Source organism: Fusarium phalaenopsidis, assembly GCF_050370095.1.
Source record: "Fusarium phalaenopsidis strain FUZ10S chromosome Unknown contig_32302, whole genome shotgun sequence".
Classification (NCBI taxonomy): domain Eukaryota; kingdom Fungi; phylum Ascomycota; class Sordariomycetes; order Hypocreales; family Nectriaceae; genus Fusarium; species Fusarium phalaenopsidis.
The window spans coordinates 253,798-267,608 of record NW_028145405.1 but is presented as its reverse complement, the minus strand read 5'-3'; the positions used below and the strand labels follow the sequence as shown (position 1 = coordinate 267,608).

The 13,811-nt window shown below is 52.5% G+C and overlaps 6 protein-coding genes across 6 annotated transcripts; 3 read left to right on the top strand and 3 right to left on the bottom strand.

The window, feature by feature from the left end:
• Positions 1-308: 308 nt before the first annotated feature.
• On the bottom strand, positions 309-1,886 carry LRP88_07463 (uncharacterized protein; the record flags this gene model as incomplete). Its single annotated transcript, XM_083243993.1, has 4 exons — positions 309-553; positions 1,105-1,381; positions 1,435-1,792; positions 1,840-1,886. 4 exons carry the CDS (start codon positions 1,884-1,886, stop codon positions 309-311), a joined length of 927 nt encoding a protein of 308 aa, XP_083098487.1.
• A 1,753-nt stretch (positions 1,887-3,639) lies between these two features.
• On the bottom strand, positions 3,640-4,704 carry LRP88_07462 (inositol monophosphatase family protein; the record flags this gene model as incomplete). The annotated part of the gene is made up of 1 exon (XM_083243992.1): positions 3,640-4,704. The coding sequence occupies one exon, from the start codon at positions 4,702-4,704 to the stop codon at positions 3,640-3,642; it is 1,065 nt and encodes a 354-aa protein (XP_083098486.1).
• A 177-nt stretch (positions 4,705-4,881) lies between these two features.
• Positions 4,882-5,937, top strand: LRP88_07461 (uncharacterized protein; the record flags this gene model as incomplete). Its single annotated transcript, XM_083243991.1, has 1 exon — positions 4,882-5,937. One exon carries the CDS (start codon positions 4,882-4,884, stop codon positions 5,935-5,937), a length of 1,056 nt encoding a protein of 351 aa, XP_083098485.1.
• A 175-nt stretch (positions 5,938-6,112) lies between these two features.
• On the top strand, positions 6,113-7,977 carry LRP88_07460 (F-box protein; the record flags this gene model as incomplete). The annotated part of the gene is made up of 2 exons (XM_083243990.1): positions 6,113-6,654; positions 6,858-7,977. The coding sequence occupies 2 exons, from the start codon at positions 6,113-6,115 to the stop codon at positions 7,975-7,977; spliced, it is 1,662 nt and encodes a 553-aa protein (XP_083098484.1).
• A 336-nt stretch (positions 7,978-8,313) lies between these two features.
• LRP88_07459 (major facilitator superfamily domain-containing protein) lies at positions 8,314-10,035 on the top strand (the record flags this gene model as incomplete). The annotated part of the gene is made up of 1 exon (XM_083243989.1): positions 8,314-10,035. One exon carries the CDS (start codon positions 8,314-8,316, stop codon positions 10,033-10,035), a length of 1,722 nt encoding a protein of 573 aa, XP_083098483.1.
• A 1,457-nt stretch (positions 10,036-11,492) lies between these two features.
• Positions 11,493-13,137, bottom strand: LRP88_07458 (major facilitator superfamily domain-containing protein; the record flags this gene model as incomplete). The annotated part of the gene is made up of 3 exons (XM_083243988.1): positions 11,493-11,741; positions 11,793-11,894; positions 11,944-13,137. The coding sequence occupies 3 exons, from the start codon at positions 13,135-13,137 to the stop codon at positions 11,493-11,495; spliced, it is 1,545 nt and encodes a 514-aa protein (XP_083098482.1).
• Between the last annotated feature and the right edge of the window lie 674 nt (positions 13,138-13,811).

The following is a 13,811-nucleotide window of genomic DNA, read 5'->3' as shown; positions in this document are numbered from 1 at the left end:
CAAACTGGACAGGGTGACTGATGAGGGTGGCAATACATGAAAACTGGTGTCAGCATGCTGAAGAAAATCGCTTTGAGGCCATTTTGAAGTCAACATAGACCTGAGTTATCATCTCGAGGAATATATCACGAAAAGACTTCATTAACAAGCTACCGTCCTTGTGCTATCACCAAATCCCCCTGCATCTGGTTCATCGCCCCATGGATATAATCCCTCATCTCCCGTAGTTTTTCATCTCTGGAGCTCCCCCCAGGTGCTCAGGTCTAATTCAAGTGCGAGAAACTCGAGCACCAACTCCTGTATCACACTCAAGGATGCTCGTCGTCATCCTCGAGGTCCCAGGGGAATCTGGAGCATCCTACTCCTGGCTGAACGGCATCTGGGAGTACTTTCATGGTCTCCCCATCGTCGGACTTCGTACCGCGATACATACGATCGTGAACAAACAGGTAGATCTCGAGCATTTGGGGGACGGCGTCGGCAATACGCTGGATCCGCGCGGTGTACCAATCCAGCACCTGATCATCCGTCAATGGCTCGTTGTCGTCCCCATCTACACCCAGTTAGAACTTGTATATATCGACAGTAACTGCGAAACGGGGGATATTGGGCCGGTGTTGTAACGCCTCTATCATGTCTTCAAGGAAGTTAACGCCAAAAAATATGGTTTCGCAATTGGCTAAACCCACCTCTGCGAGGGCACGTAGCTGCGTATTTGAGGGCATTCGTAGAGAGCTCGCGTTAATGAGGAAGGTTATACGTATTAAAGTACCGAATTTCTTAGCTAATTATCCTCAATCTGATACCGAAACTTGCTAATCATAACAGAGGCCAAAGAGGGAGAAGAAACAAAAGAAAAAAGAGACCGAAGAGGAAGAAGGGACCAAAGAGAAAAGGTAGGCTTTGCCTACGCCAGGAGAGGCGACGAAGTCGTGAACATCACGGTCTTGTAAGTGCGAGAAACTCCCAAGACCCAAAGCTTGTGTCACATTCACAGATGCTCATCGTCATCTAAGCCCCAGGGGAATCTCAAGCATTCGACCCCCGGCTGGACCGTGTCGAGGAGTATGCGCATGCTTTTGCCATCCTCGACCTTAGTACCACGGTAAATTCCAGCGATGTCTATGCCCATGGAAGTGCCAAAGTTCCCAAACAGGCAGACTTCTTGAAGCTGGGGGGCGGCGCCTGCAATGCGTCGGATCTGCCCTGTGTACCACTCTAGCATCTGGCTGTCCGTCAATGCCTCGTTATCGTTCTCATCTAGGCCTAACCTATCGCGGATCTCATCTGGTTGGAAGCGGTCGATGTCAAGCGTGAAGGCAAAACGGAGAAGATTCGGCATCTGTTGCAGGGCTTCTGTCATTTGTTCAAAGCATTGCTCCTGCACCTTTTCTTAGAAACAGTCTTTGACTTCTCGTGGAGCTGTGTACTTACGAAAGTGTCTATGTTGCCTTCTCGTCCATAGTTCTTCTCGACTATAGACAGCCACTTGACATGCGGGAAGCTCTCCGACATGCCGTACACATGCTGCATCGCCGGGAAACTGTCCGCGTTGAAAGGAGGGAAGGGGTGTTCCAGTCGTAGGCGCTCGAGTCTATTGCAGTGTCTCTGGGCATCCACCGACAAAAGAAACGAATGAGTTCCGCTCAGGTCAATAGCCATGAGCTTGTCGGGCGAACAGTTGCGAATAAGTGTGGCGGCGAAACGTCGGTTTTCGCCCAGCCCAGTGAGTCTCAATCTCTTCAGGTGCTCCCATCTAGGAGCGCTGGGCAGTGCGGCTCGGAATGTATATCTATGTCCATTGCCGAAACGTTCCAAGTCGATGGATAGACGTCGAACCTGGGATAGGAGTCGGACGCCTTGTAGTACTTGAAGGCGTAGGGCATCTTGGGATGCAGGTAGCATCTCCTCCAAGTCAAAGTCATCGATGGAGTCTGGGAAAGGGAACAGGAAAGATGCGCAGCTGTCCGATCAGATTAACGGATGTCCTTTTTTCTTGGGCGTGGAGAGGGGGAATGGTTCTTGCCGGACTGCGGTCCAGATTTCGGACATTTTTTCTGGTGTTTTGCCATTGATGAAGCGATTCAGACGGTCTCTCACGTCCGGCTGGAGGTGGTCGAATCTGATGGTATGGAACAACGATCCAATAAACAAGGCCCTAAGGCGCTTGGATGCTCGCGTCACGCCGTCTAGCTCCCTCCCGGTCAGGTTGGACCCGATCTCTGGGTAAATCTCTGGAGGGAGCTGATCTAATATAAGGTTGGTTCTTTGGACTTCCATGATGAGGGAGCGGGTAGCGTGAGGACCGAAGGCGAAGACTTGGGTTTTTGTATGAAAAGAAATGGAATGAGGAAGAGGAAGAGTCGGAGAAATATATGCAGAGAGAAACTGTTTGACGATGTTTGGTGGATGCGAGCGTTGGTGGGCACTGCTTGTCACTACCGCCCACACAATGCAAACAGACGATTGATTGTCGCGAAAACTGTTCATATGAAAAGAAATCACCAAATCGGTGTGTGCAGGGCAATAGCAAAGAGCTAATAAAAACCCCAATTAAGAAAAATGTGGGTGGGCAAGATGATGTACAACAGCCTCAACACCAACACCATCCTCGTCACTCAACTTGCATCCAGAGCCCTTCAATCCTCTCAGCCTCAGCCTGAAACATCTGTGTCCTTGGTTCAAACTGCAAAATTTGAGAGGAATGACTCAAACCGGGAGTTAACCCCGGAGCCAGGGCCTGCTCCCTGAGCCGATCCGCTGCTTGAAGATCAAGAAAGCCCTGCAATGACGTCTCGTTTCTGTACCATCCCATCTGGGAGTTTCCCACCACGTACCCATTACAGCCTTGTACGTCTCATCTGAACTTTGTCATGTTGGCGATCAGGGCGTCGGTGTGTGACTTGTTCAGCATGGCCATCCTGTTTGAGTGGTCTTGATGCATCATCCGTTCCTTTTGCATGAGCATCTGTTTCTGCCTCATGTTTTCTTGGTTCTATGCTGACTTGAGAGCTTCTAGCGTTTGAGTCATTTGTATAAAGATTTGCTTGCGCTGCGCTGCTTGGTTGAGGAAACTTTGGAGGTCGCTCAACTGACAGGCGTCACTGTACAAGTTTCGCATCCGAGAAGAGTAGAGATTGCAGATTCCCTTGTTGCTTTGTACTCCGTGGACAGTGTATCTATTCTCGAGCGATGTGTACTTTGTAAAGGTCACGTAGCATTCTTCGCAGACCTGGGCATTCTGCCATCACCAGTATCGTCTTGGATACCCGTTGGGCTTGCTTCTAGGGCAGGGCTTAAAGCTGGCAAACAAGGCCGCTAGATCCCCCAGAGCCTTCCAAGTTCCTCTGAGGATACACTCGTTAAAAGCGTTTATGTTCTTGTTGAAGCGTGGATGGCTGACATTGAAGCCGCACACGCGCTCGTCCGACTTGAAGAAGCTTGATGACTTGGGGATGAACCAATTTGCTCCGCCCCAGACGTTGACCATTGTCGAGTAGCATGCGCCGCAGATGATGATCTCTTTGGATTTGTTGGGGAGGGTTAAGACAGTTTTCTTTTTCTTCTCCCCTTTTGTGACCATGTCGTATCCAGTCTCTTTTTTCGATCAGTAACCTCTATAGTATACGCCCTGAGAATTTACTTCAAAAAGTCCTCCTTTCCTTGCTCCTTCAGTACCTCATGCACAACCTCGAGAACTCGCCCATGAAGGTCTGTCGGCGCCGCGACGAACCCGAAATTCGCGCTCATCTTTCTCCCAGCCGTCAAGTCAATCTTCTTTCCATGGACATCGGTGATCTTTCCACCGGCTTCTTCGAATAGTAGCATGGCTCCTGCATGATCCCATGCTTTGGCGTAGCGGTCTCGGCGCTTGTACACCCAGACTGTGGTGTTGCCGAGGCCCATTGCGAGTACCGCCCAGCGGAGGACCCAGGGAACGAGGTCGCAACCTGGGAAGGGCGCATTGAGGCGAGATGCAACGACTTCGTGGACGCCGTCGAGGGCAGAGTCAACGATGTTGGCGCACGTGACGAAGCGGACATCTTGGTCTGCAGCGTGGGAAGCAAGTCTCCGGGGCGCATCTGTTGATAGGGGGCGAACGAAGGCGCCATGTCCCTTGACAGCAAAGAATATGCAACCTTGTCCAGTGGGATCAATGTTCTCGTTTTGCAGAGGTGCCTTTGCATCGATGGATAGGTTGGGAGCTCCAACGATGCCAGCAACCTGCTCTCCATCCAACAAAAGGGCCATGTTGATAGCGTAGAGCTCCCCACGAAGATATGTCTTGGTTCCATCAATCGGATCAAAGATCCAAGTTCGACCAGATGCCCCAGGGCTACTAGCACCACACTCGTCGATCAGATCACACATCTGCTCTCGAGTTGCGGGGAGTTGGCAGAGCGAGGGAGTGTCATGGTCACTTGCGATTCGGCTCAGCAGTTCCCACACCCGCTCCATCAGAACGGGGTTTTTGCGAAGATCGGAAGCATCCTCCTCTCCGACGACACGATCTTCAGGAAAGGCATGCTTGATGGTCGCTGTGAGAAGGGCCTGGACAGCGAAGTCGGCGACTGTCACAGGGCTCAGATCCTCCTTTTCGATGGCGCCCTTGTCTTGGCTGGAGACAATGGACTGGCTGAGCTTTGCAGCCTTTTGCAAGGCGCCAATGGCGACAGTAAGCTCACGTGCATACGGACTGTCCATCTTTGAGGTAGTACAGCTGTTTGAGATCAAAGTGTTGAGGCGTCTTGGTGGTACATGAGACCCCGCTTGAGGGAATTATGGATATATGCATATTGCACCCATTCATGATGCATCCAACGCCGTCTTTCACGTTCACGGCGTCATCTTAAACATGCACCAAATAGACCATCATCGCACATGCCTAACGAATCGGTGACGCTCGATCCCACCGCCGTTACCTATTCGGCTGGTACTTTCGAGTTTGTTCCCGTGATTCGAGACATTCTTCGCACCCGCTATTGCGTCCCTGGGTCCATTTTCCTCGTTGAAGGTCTTGAACGAGTCTCGGTGTCGCGTTCTGGACGATGGCAGGCTGTACGACTGCTCCTTGGTGATGGCGCTATCTGCATTCAGGCTCTTTTAGGGGCGAATATGCATCGGTTTGTTCAGACGGGAGAGGTTGCTTTGGGGGCGTACATTCAATGCGAAGTTTTCCATGCCAAGTGGCAGAATATCGAGGATCGTACTATGGCAACGCTTGTTGTCGAGGATCTTGCCACTGTCGGATGGAATGAGTCTTATCGAGCTCTTGGACAGGATCAAGAACCCGTAACGCAACCGTACCCAGCGACATCCGAACAGCCACCTCAAGAGCCAAAGGACGTGCAACCAGAAGAGCCAAAAGCTACGGTCAAGCCCACTTCAATACATACCGGGGACTTTGACTTTGGCCATGATGAAGAAGCCGCTGAGGAAGCCTTTGAGGCCTTTGAGACTCTTGCGTACCCGGCCAAGCCAAAACCTCAGCAGAAGCCTCAGCAGCCCATTGCTCTGCCCCGCGACTGGCATGACCCCCAGACTCCGCTGAAGCTCACGACGCTACGATCCATCCCGCATCTCCCATACAAGCAGAATTGGTCTTGCAACGTGCTTGCCATAATAGCCTCGCTGTCGGACGTGGAGCCATCCAACCTCCCTCCACACAGGCAGAGGACTGCGCGACTTGCCGACCCCTCCACGTCTAAACAAGTACATCTGACGGTGTTCCTCAACCCAGAAGAGTTTAATCCTCGTGTCGGAAGCGCGGTCCTACTTGTTGGAGTTAAGAATCACCGGTTTGACGGAGGGAGTTTGAAGAAGTACGAGAGCGATCGCAAGAATGGGCGGTGGTGGTTTGAGGACCCGTTGGAGCTGGGATGGTGCGATGTGAAGGGAATCAAGGCATGGTGGTCTGGAGTAACTGAAGCTACATAGACAAGAACTCCGATAAATCACAATAATGAATTCTCTCGTATCATTTCTGGTGTATTTGGAGACTTCAACTTTGGTCTTGCTTCTGGTCACATGACCGTTCCTGCACGATGTAGGCATCCAAGCGTGAAACCACTTGCGATGCTTTTCAACTCTACCCAGCCACGCCATCAACACGATGCAGATCACTACAGACCAATCTGTCCAAAAGGCTCCGGCTTCGCCAGGTCATGGTCGCACCAAGAAGCAGGCCATCGACGACTTCCTAGCGGATCTGTCACCTTGGGATATCCTGTACCTGCGGGGCCGAATCCGTGACGCAACCATCGTACTCTCAGGTCTCCAAGATCTACCCCCGGAGCTCATATGCCTTATTCTTTCTTATCTAAGTGTTAAGGACTTCCGGGCTTGCAGATTAGTGTGTAGGGCATGGGCAACGGCGTGGACACAGGATTCGGTCTTGGCGCGAGCATGCCGCAACTTCTTCCCTGGTCTCTTGGAGACGTACCCGACAACGCCTGGCAGGCAGCTCTTTTCTATGGCAGTTAAGAAACGAAAGAAGTGGCAGCGACCATTCTCAAAGTACACGTGGATGCGGTGGAATCAGGGAGTCAGCGGCATCTTTCGCGAGTCGACTCCGCCGCCGCAGCTTGGCCCGGTACCTGTCGATTCGTGGTATCCTTCGCTTTATGCGAAAGAGAAGCTGGCCTGGCAGCCTAGGTTGGACAGAGTTATTGTTGATGATTTGCGGACGAGAGAAAGACATAGGTTTCTGCCTCCTGGGGGCGCCATGGCGGGTATTCAATTCCGGCTTGTGTGCATCAGTGATCAACTTCTTGTGATGAGAGAAGCCAACCAACCCAACCGAAAGATGTCAGTCTACTGCCAACCGAAATATCTCTGGGTGCTGCTAACATTGATAGATTTATTGCCAACCTAACTACGAAAGAGTGGAAGACCATCTCATTGCCAGGTCCATTTGCTACAGCGCATACAGAGGCCAAGACTGTTGGCATTGGAACCTCAACTGGACAGATCGTGGTCTTTACGTGGGGCGGCAAGACGACACAGCTCGACCTCACAAAGGTTCAGACTTGCCCGCCCGGGTCGGAGCGCTTATTTGGAGGCGTGGCCAATGTCTTGCCGCATCCGACACAAGAGAGTGTGGTGTTTGCGGTATGGGCATGCTCCCGCAAGATCTCAAGTGAGTACACAAACCACATCTGCAAGCAGACACTGAATAAAGCAGACTTTAAACAGATCAGTTTTGTTGTGATCAAATTCGAAGACGGCCAGCCGGTGTGGTGGGCGACAGAAGACATTCCAAACCCCAGACGACACGCCAACAAAGACTGCAATCAAGAAAGCTATCTCGGATTGTCGTTTGCGTGCAGAAAGTCGGACAACTGTGGATCTTTTGCTCTAGGCATCTATCGAAGCCAGAACCAGATTCAAACATTGCCTGGTATCTGCTATGGATGCTTGCCGGCGACAAGAGTTGGTGACTGGGGTGCCGTCTCTTTCAATGTCTTGACGCAGACCTTTAAACACTACGAATACAGATCCTCACGGCCGGACCTCCTCTGGATTGGAAGCCCTCAGCCTCATTTGACTGCGGGAAGAGAACTGTCATTTGTGGATGCACACCTCTGGAATGAAGACTTGCTGCTGGCAGCATCCACGGCCGACGGAAATATGCGCATCGACCTCCACCTGCAAACGATACATCCTGTCGGAAGCGGCTTTTCGGGTGAACCACGCTGGGCGCCGGTTCGACTTCGAGACTCGGTGCATGCCGCGAGGACGAAGATATTTCAGGATGACGATTTTGTGGTAGTACCCACCATCGGAGGCGTCGTCATGTTTGAACCGTCTGACTCGCCGTCGGAGGGGAGGCCGGTGGATGACTTTGTCGACTCACTGGATACGCCTCAGCCGCTGGGCCGTTGGAAGTCGGAGACGTTGATCTTGATAAAGGATGATCCTGCGCCTGAGAGTCCATCCGCGAGGGCCTCTCTGTTGCGACTTGCCAGCAATCAATAACACGTCAACACTGAGAACAGACAAGGCCGATAAGGTTCAGAATGTTAATGGAAGAATTCTTTTTTTGGTGACACTCTGATGAATGAATCATACCTGTAGAAACTTCTGCACCCTTGGTGATAGAGTTTAAACGGCCCGCCCGGCATCGGAGGTCAACCCAAGTGGGGGCTCCATCAAAGACCCCCATGACGTTGGATCGCGATGGAGCACCTCCAACTGACGTGATTCATCAATCACGGGCAGTGAAACGTCTCACGGGGTCTTTAGCCTGTCACCTGCTCTCTTCCTTCTCCGACATGATCACCGCCAACTAATAGCATCCTCCTACACTCCAAGATGCCTCCTCCAGCTTCGGACGACGTCGCGCGCCCCCGCGATAGCGACCAGATATCGACGCGCAGCTCTAGTTATGCCTCTGATACGGAATCGGACGACGGACGCGGCCATCGGACACGGATGCGCAAGGCGAAGCAGGCTATTCGCTTGATTTCCTTCATCTCGGCCAACATTTGCGCTCTCTGCAGCGGCTCCATCGTCGTATTTTCGCTGTATGCGCCGCTCTTGCAATCACGACTGCACTACACCCAATTCCAGGTCAATGCCGTCGCCATCGCTGGTTCCCTCGCCCTTTACCTCCCCATCTCGATCGTCGGATACATATGCGACCGCGTCGGCCTCGCGCCTCTGGCCCTCACGGGAGGAGTCCTCTTTGGCGGGGGTTACGGCATCGCTGCGGGCGTGTACAGGAAGCTGGATCTTCAGTACCGCGGCCATGGTGGGCCTCGGCCGGATGGGGACTGGTCGCTCCCGCTCATGATGTTCGCCTTTGTCTGCATCGGTATCGCGACCTGCGCGCTGTACATGGCCGCTGTGTCGTCCTGCGCAAAGAACTTTGGAAAGGGTCGATATAGAGGTTTGGCGCTCGCCACGCCCATTACTTGCTTTGGGTTGAGTCCCATGTGGCTGAGTCAAGCGGGGAGTCGTTTGTTCACTGAAACGCGACCAGATGGTTCCAAGGGAGACTTGGATGTGTTCCGGTTCTTCCTGTTCCTCGCGGTTCTGCTGTTTGTCATGGGTATCATGGGGACGTTTACGCTGCGGGTGGTGGACGAGGACGACCTCATCGATGAGGCTATCGAGGAGCTGGAGCAGAGCGGTCTGCTTGATGGGAGCTCGCTGCTAGGCCGGACCAGCAGCTACGGCGGCGTGAGTGCACAGGGCGATGACTTGGAGAACTCGTCGCTACTAGATCCGACCAAGGACGACAAGAAGTGGAAGAAGAACTGGGTTCTGAACGCCGAGACGCGACAATTCCTCGCTGACAGGACGATGTGGCCATTTGCTTTGGCGTTCCTGTTGATGGTAGGCCCGGGCGAGGCCTTCATCAACAATCTGGGTACCATCATCGGCACTCTGACGCCACCAATGTCGGAAGGGCTTGGACACCACACCTCGGCGGCCACGCATGTTTCCATCTTTGGTGTTACAAACACGCTCGCCAGGATTTTCATCGGTACTCTGACTGATTTGCTGGCTCCTTCGCCTCAGACTCAGCATGTTCAGGTCAGACACGCTCGTTCAGCAGTCAGCGATCGCTTCGCCATCTCTCGCGTTGCGTTCATGGCGTTCTTTGCCGCTGTCTTGTCGTTTGGCCTGCTCGTCCTGGCGTCGGGTTTCGTTCAGAACCACTCTGAGCGTTTCTGGCTCGTCTCGGGAATGGTTGGTGCTGGCTACGGCGCCATCTTCAGTCTCACGCCCCTGATCGTCACCATCATCTGGGGCGTCGAGAACTTTGCCACCAACTTTGGTATCATCGGCATGCTACCCGCCCTTGGCTCGACTTTCTGGGGCCTCGTGTATTCGGCCGTGTACCAGGATGGTGCCAACCACCCTGGGGATGAGATCGGTGATGGGGAGGGTGATCTCTTCTGCTACGGACAGCGATGTTATGCTGGAACGTACTGGGCAGAGACTATCACGGTCTGGATTGGTATTGGACTTCTTCTCTGGGCGTGGAAGGGAAGACAGGGATGGGTACAGCGCGGTATTGTGATTTAGGCATTCTCACGGCGTTCCTGGATAGAAGAGCATACGAGTCGTTGCATCACTAACTGGGTAGGGGTTTTGTTCGCATAGCATTCGCTTTCATTGACATCTCATCATGGGCATATTTAGTTTTTTTATATACAAAGTCACATCCTCTGAAATTCGGTCTTGAAGCTTTGCATGAACGGTAGGGGCTTGCATGTTGAGCACGAGCTTTACCCCGGATTCTCAACGTGTGCCGTTGAAGCTGCTGTATGACCCATCTACCGTGATCCTCATTCGCCAAAACCGTTCTATTTCCCAGCCACCTTTTGAGAAAATTGTTAACGAGGTACATGCCGGCGCTTGATCTTGACTCCGAGCGGTGGAGAGAACACCGCCCGGCCACAGATCAACCCCCGGGAGTTGAGACTCTTCCCCTGTTCACGGTCCACTTGGATCATACGAATGGCCGCGGGGAAACGATAGGAAGCTCCCGGCATCATGCCAAACAAACGGGAACCCGCTTTGTCGGGGCTCACGATGGCGCCTGGAGGCTCTTATCTTGGGTTGATGGGTCTGGGGATTAGTGAGCGGAGATGTCGACGGCGGGTTGATCGTCATGGCCTTGGTGGGATGGCCGAGTCCAGTCTGTGTTGAATGAAGCGTAAACTTGGATCTATGACTAGGAAGTCGGTTGATGATGGGTAAGCCTCTGAGGTCTTGTGGATGTTACCGATACGAAACTTTCAACGTGTGAACGGGTTTAGCCATTGAGCTTGTGTCTGTATCTGCGTGTTATGAAGCGAGTTGAGTCTTGCTGCATGATTGAAACCGAGTTATGACTTGTCTGATGTGTGCCAGCTAATTACGCTATCTGGATCATTTGGAAACTCGCCTTCTCTGTCTTGTGGCCGTCTTTGAGGCAGATTTGAAGGGGAAATGCTATAGCTTGCATTGATAGTCTCGTTTAGCGGACCAGATCATGGATAAGAACGAGGATCGACATGCCATTGTGGCAACATTCAGCTTTTGGAGCTGTCAAACGATGATAGGAACTTAAGAGCGGTGATATTGGACTTGCAGTTACATTCAACTCCAGGAGCTATGGTCTCCTAAGGCCTAGACCCGGGTTTACCACGACGCAAGATGCTATCTTCCAGATCAACCAGCTGTCAAAGGCAAGGTTGGCCCCAGCATCCGCTCCGCTGAGCCGGTAGTTTGCATCGTCTGTTGGTCCCATCCATCCTTGCGATGTGGATTTGTTTACCCCGGACTCAGCTAACCTTGTTTAACGAGACCATGATTTCTTTTACGTAAATGTTTTGCTAGGAGAAGGTTTCCCCAGGTTTGTTCGCTAAATGTTGCCAGCGGAGTAACCAACAAGTCAGCATAGGTTGCTAATGAGAGGAGTAGCATCACGAGGAAAGATAAAATGATGTGACATGTAGTCAATTGGTATCTAGCGGTTGACAGGTGTCTATAGTCTTCTAATAAGAGTATCGGAAGTTGGGGTTCTCAAAGTCTGTGAGATCCTGGAGAGCAGCATTCTCGTCCTCAATGACTGGGCCCTGGGCATCACGGAGCTTGTTTCTTCGGATGAGCACGTAGCGGAGGATGAGGGCGATGAGGACTTGGCCGGCGACACAGCCGATGATGAGCTTGCAGCCGGTCTGGTAGATGGGGGCTTCGGAGCCGAGGAAGCCGTGAGGGCCGATGATGTTGCCGATACAGTAGGCCTTGACTTGTTAGCTTTTGAATAATGCGATGTTGGGAGTCTGAGGACTTACAAGGAAGACAAAGGCTGTGGCGGTTGTTCGCTTGGTGTAACCGCCGACGTTGGAGGCAGGCATTTGAAGGGCGACAACAAGAGCACCGACAAAGGAAGCGCACTAATGACGGTTAGAGAGAGTATCTTGGAAGTTCAATCAGGTAACTCACAATGTAGTAGCCAGCAAGAAGACCTCCCTTGTTGGTTCGGGGGAGCTGCCAGAACAGAGTCACAGCAACAAGAGTGGGCATCAACCACACAATCATGACAATGGTTCGGACATTCTTGAAGCGCGAGGCAAGATAGGGACCAGTAAAGTCAAAGACAACCATACAGGCACCATAGGGAATACCGTATGCGGTGGTCAGAAGGGGATCCTTGGTGAAGCCCTTAACGATGAGCTTGGAAAAGTTGGCGATACCACCGTTGATGACCTCGTTGAGGAGAGTAAAGAAGAAGAGCAGCCAGATCTGCGAGTCACAGAAAACTTCCTTGATCTGGTTCCACTTGATCTTGCGGTTGAAGACACCGGTGCGGTTACGCGCGCTCTGGGCGATGAGCATGGCTCGCTCCTCGACTGTGAACCTCTTCGCTGTGAGGATGTTGTTGGGGAGGAAGAAGAAGAGGAGGATACCCCAGCAGATGGTCAGACCGCCGCAGAGAACGTAGATGATGCGCCAGACGTCCCAGCCCTTAGCTTGGCCAACTCCGTAGAAGAGGATGCCGCCAAACATGCTGCCCACGCCGTTGAAGCAGTAGAAGAGACCGGCTCGCGAAGGCTGAGATTCGCCGCGGAACCATTGAGAGACGATGAGCATGAAAGCTGGGGTGATGACAGCTTCAAAGGTACCGAGGAGGAAGCGGCAGACTGCGAGGCCGGCAAAGTTTTGGCAGGCTGCTGTGAGGCAGAGGATGGTGCCCCAGGTGATGACGAAGGAGCTGACCACCGTGCCGGTGGGGAGACGCTGAGCGAGGTACGAGGCTGGCCACTCTGCGAGGAGGTAGGCAAAGTAGAAGATGGAGGCCATCCAGCTGTACTGGTCGCTAGTCATGCCGGTAGAAGTGAACAGGTCAAAGACGGCAGAGTAGCCAAGAGCCTGCTTGTCGATGTACTGGAGGAGGTAGGTGCCGCAGAGCAGAGGCATCAGGGTCCAGTCGACCTTTCGGCGGAGCTTCTTGAGGGCGTTCTCATCTGACATGAGCTCGTGGAGACGCGAGTGGGCGATTCCATGGTCTCGGAGGAAGATTTCTGCTTCGTCGAGATCTGAGATGGTGCCGGCTTTGAGATCTGCCTCGACGTCATCGTTGTCGATGATGGCGGGCTTCTTGTCGACCTCGATGTCTTGCATCTTTGTGTCGGCCATGGCTGAAGTTGTCTGGTCAAGAGGTTGATGTGTTTGAAGAAGAGGAGTTGCCTGTCTTGTCAATGGCAAAGGAACGGCGAGGAGCCGCCCTTTTTGTGCTCAACGGGACCCATGATGAGGGGACGAGTTCAAACCCCAGAAACGAAGCTTAATCCGGGGAAAGGCATGGGTGAGAGGTCCACTGATAGCAGCCGGGTAGTGGAGTTGAAGAGATACGACTAAGTTGGGATAAGACGAGGGGAGATAGCGGGGGGTAAGTACCGTCGTATCTTGGGAGTTCGTCCAGGAGCAGGGGGTGGGCTTGGCTCCGGCATACTGCTAAGTCCCGGACTCCAGATCAAGGTGCGAAGATGAGATATGGAGATGGGAATAAAACGTATCTAGAACGGTGATAAAGGTCGAACTAGGAGTTGTTCTGGCAAATGATGCTTCTGGATAGGCTATCTCTGTATCAGATGATGCTGAGTTTGGCGTTTCTTGGCAGCTGATCGGATGTTGAGGTAGATTCCGAATTTGATGATGGTGATGGAAGAGGCTGACGATGCTTGATCAATATGGATTAACACGGCTTGAGATGGATATACTCGGGAATCACTTGGGATACAGACGGGCATCGTTTGGGATAGTTTTGTATTCCCCCTTGAATTTAGGGATATTGCTAATCTTCACCAACC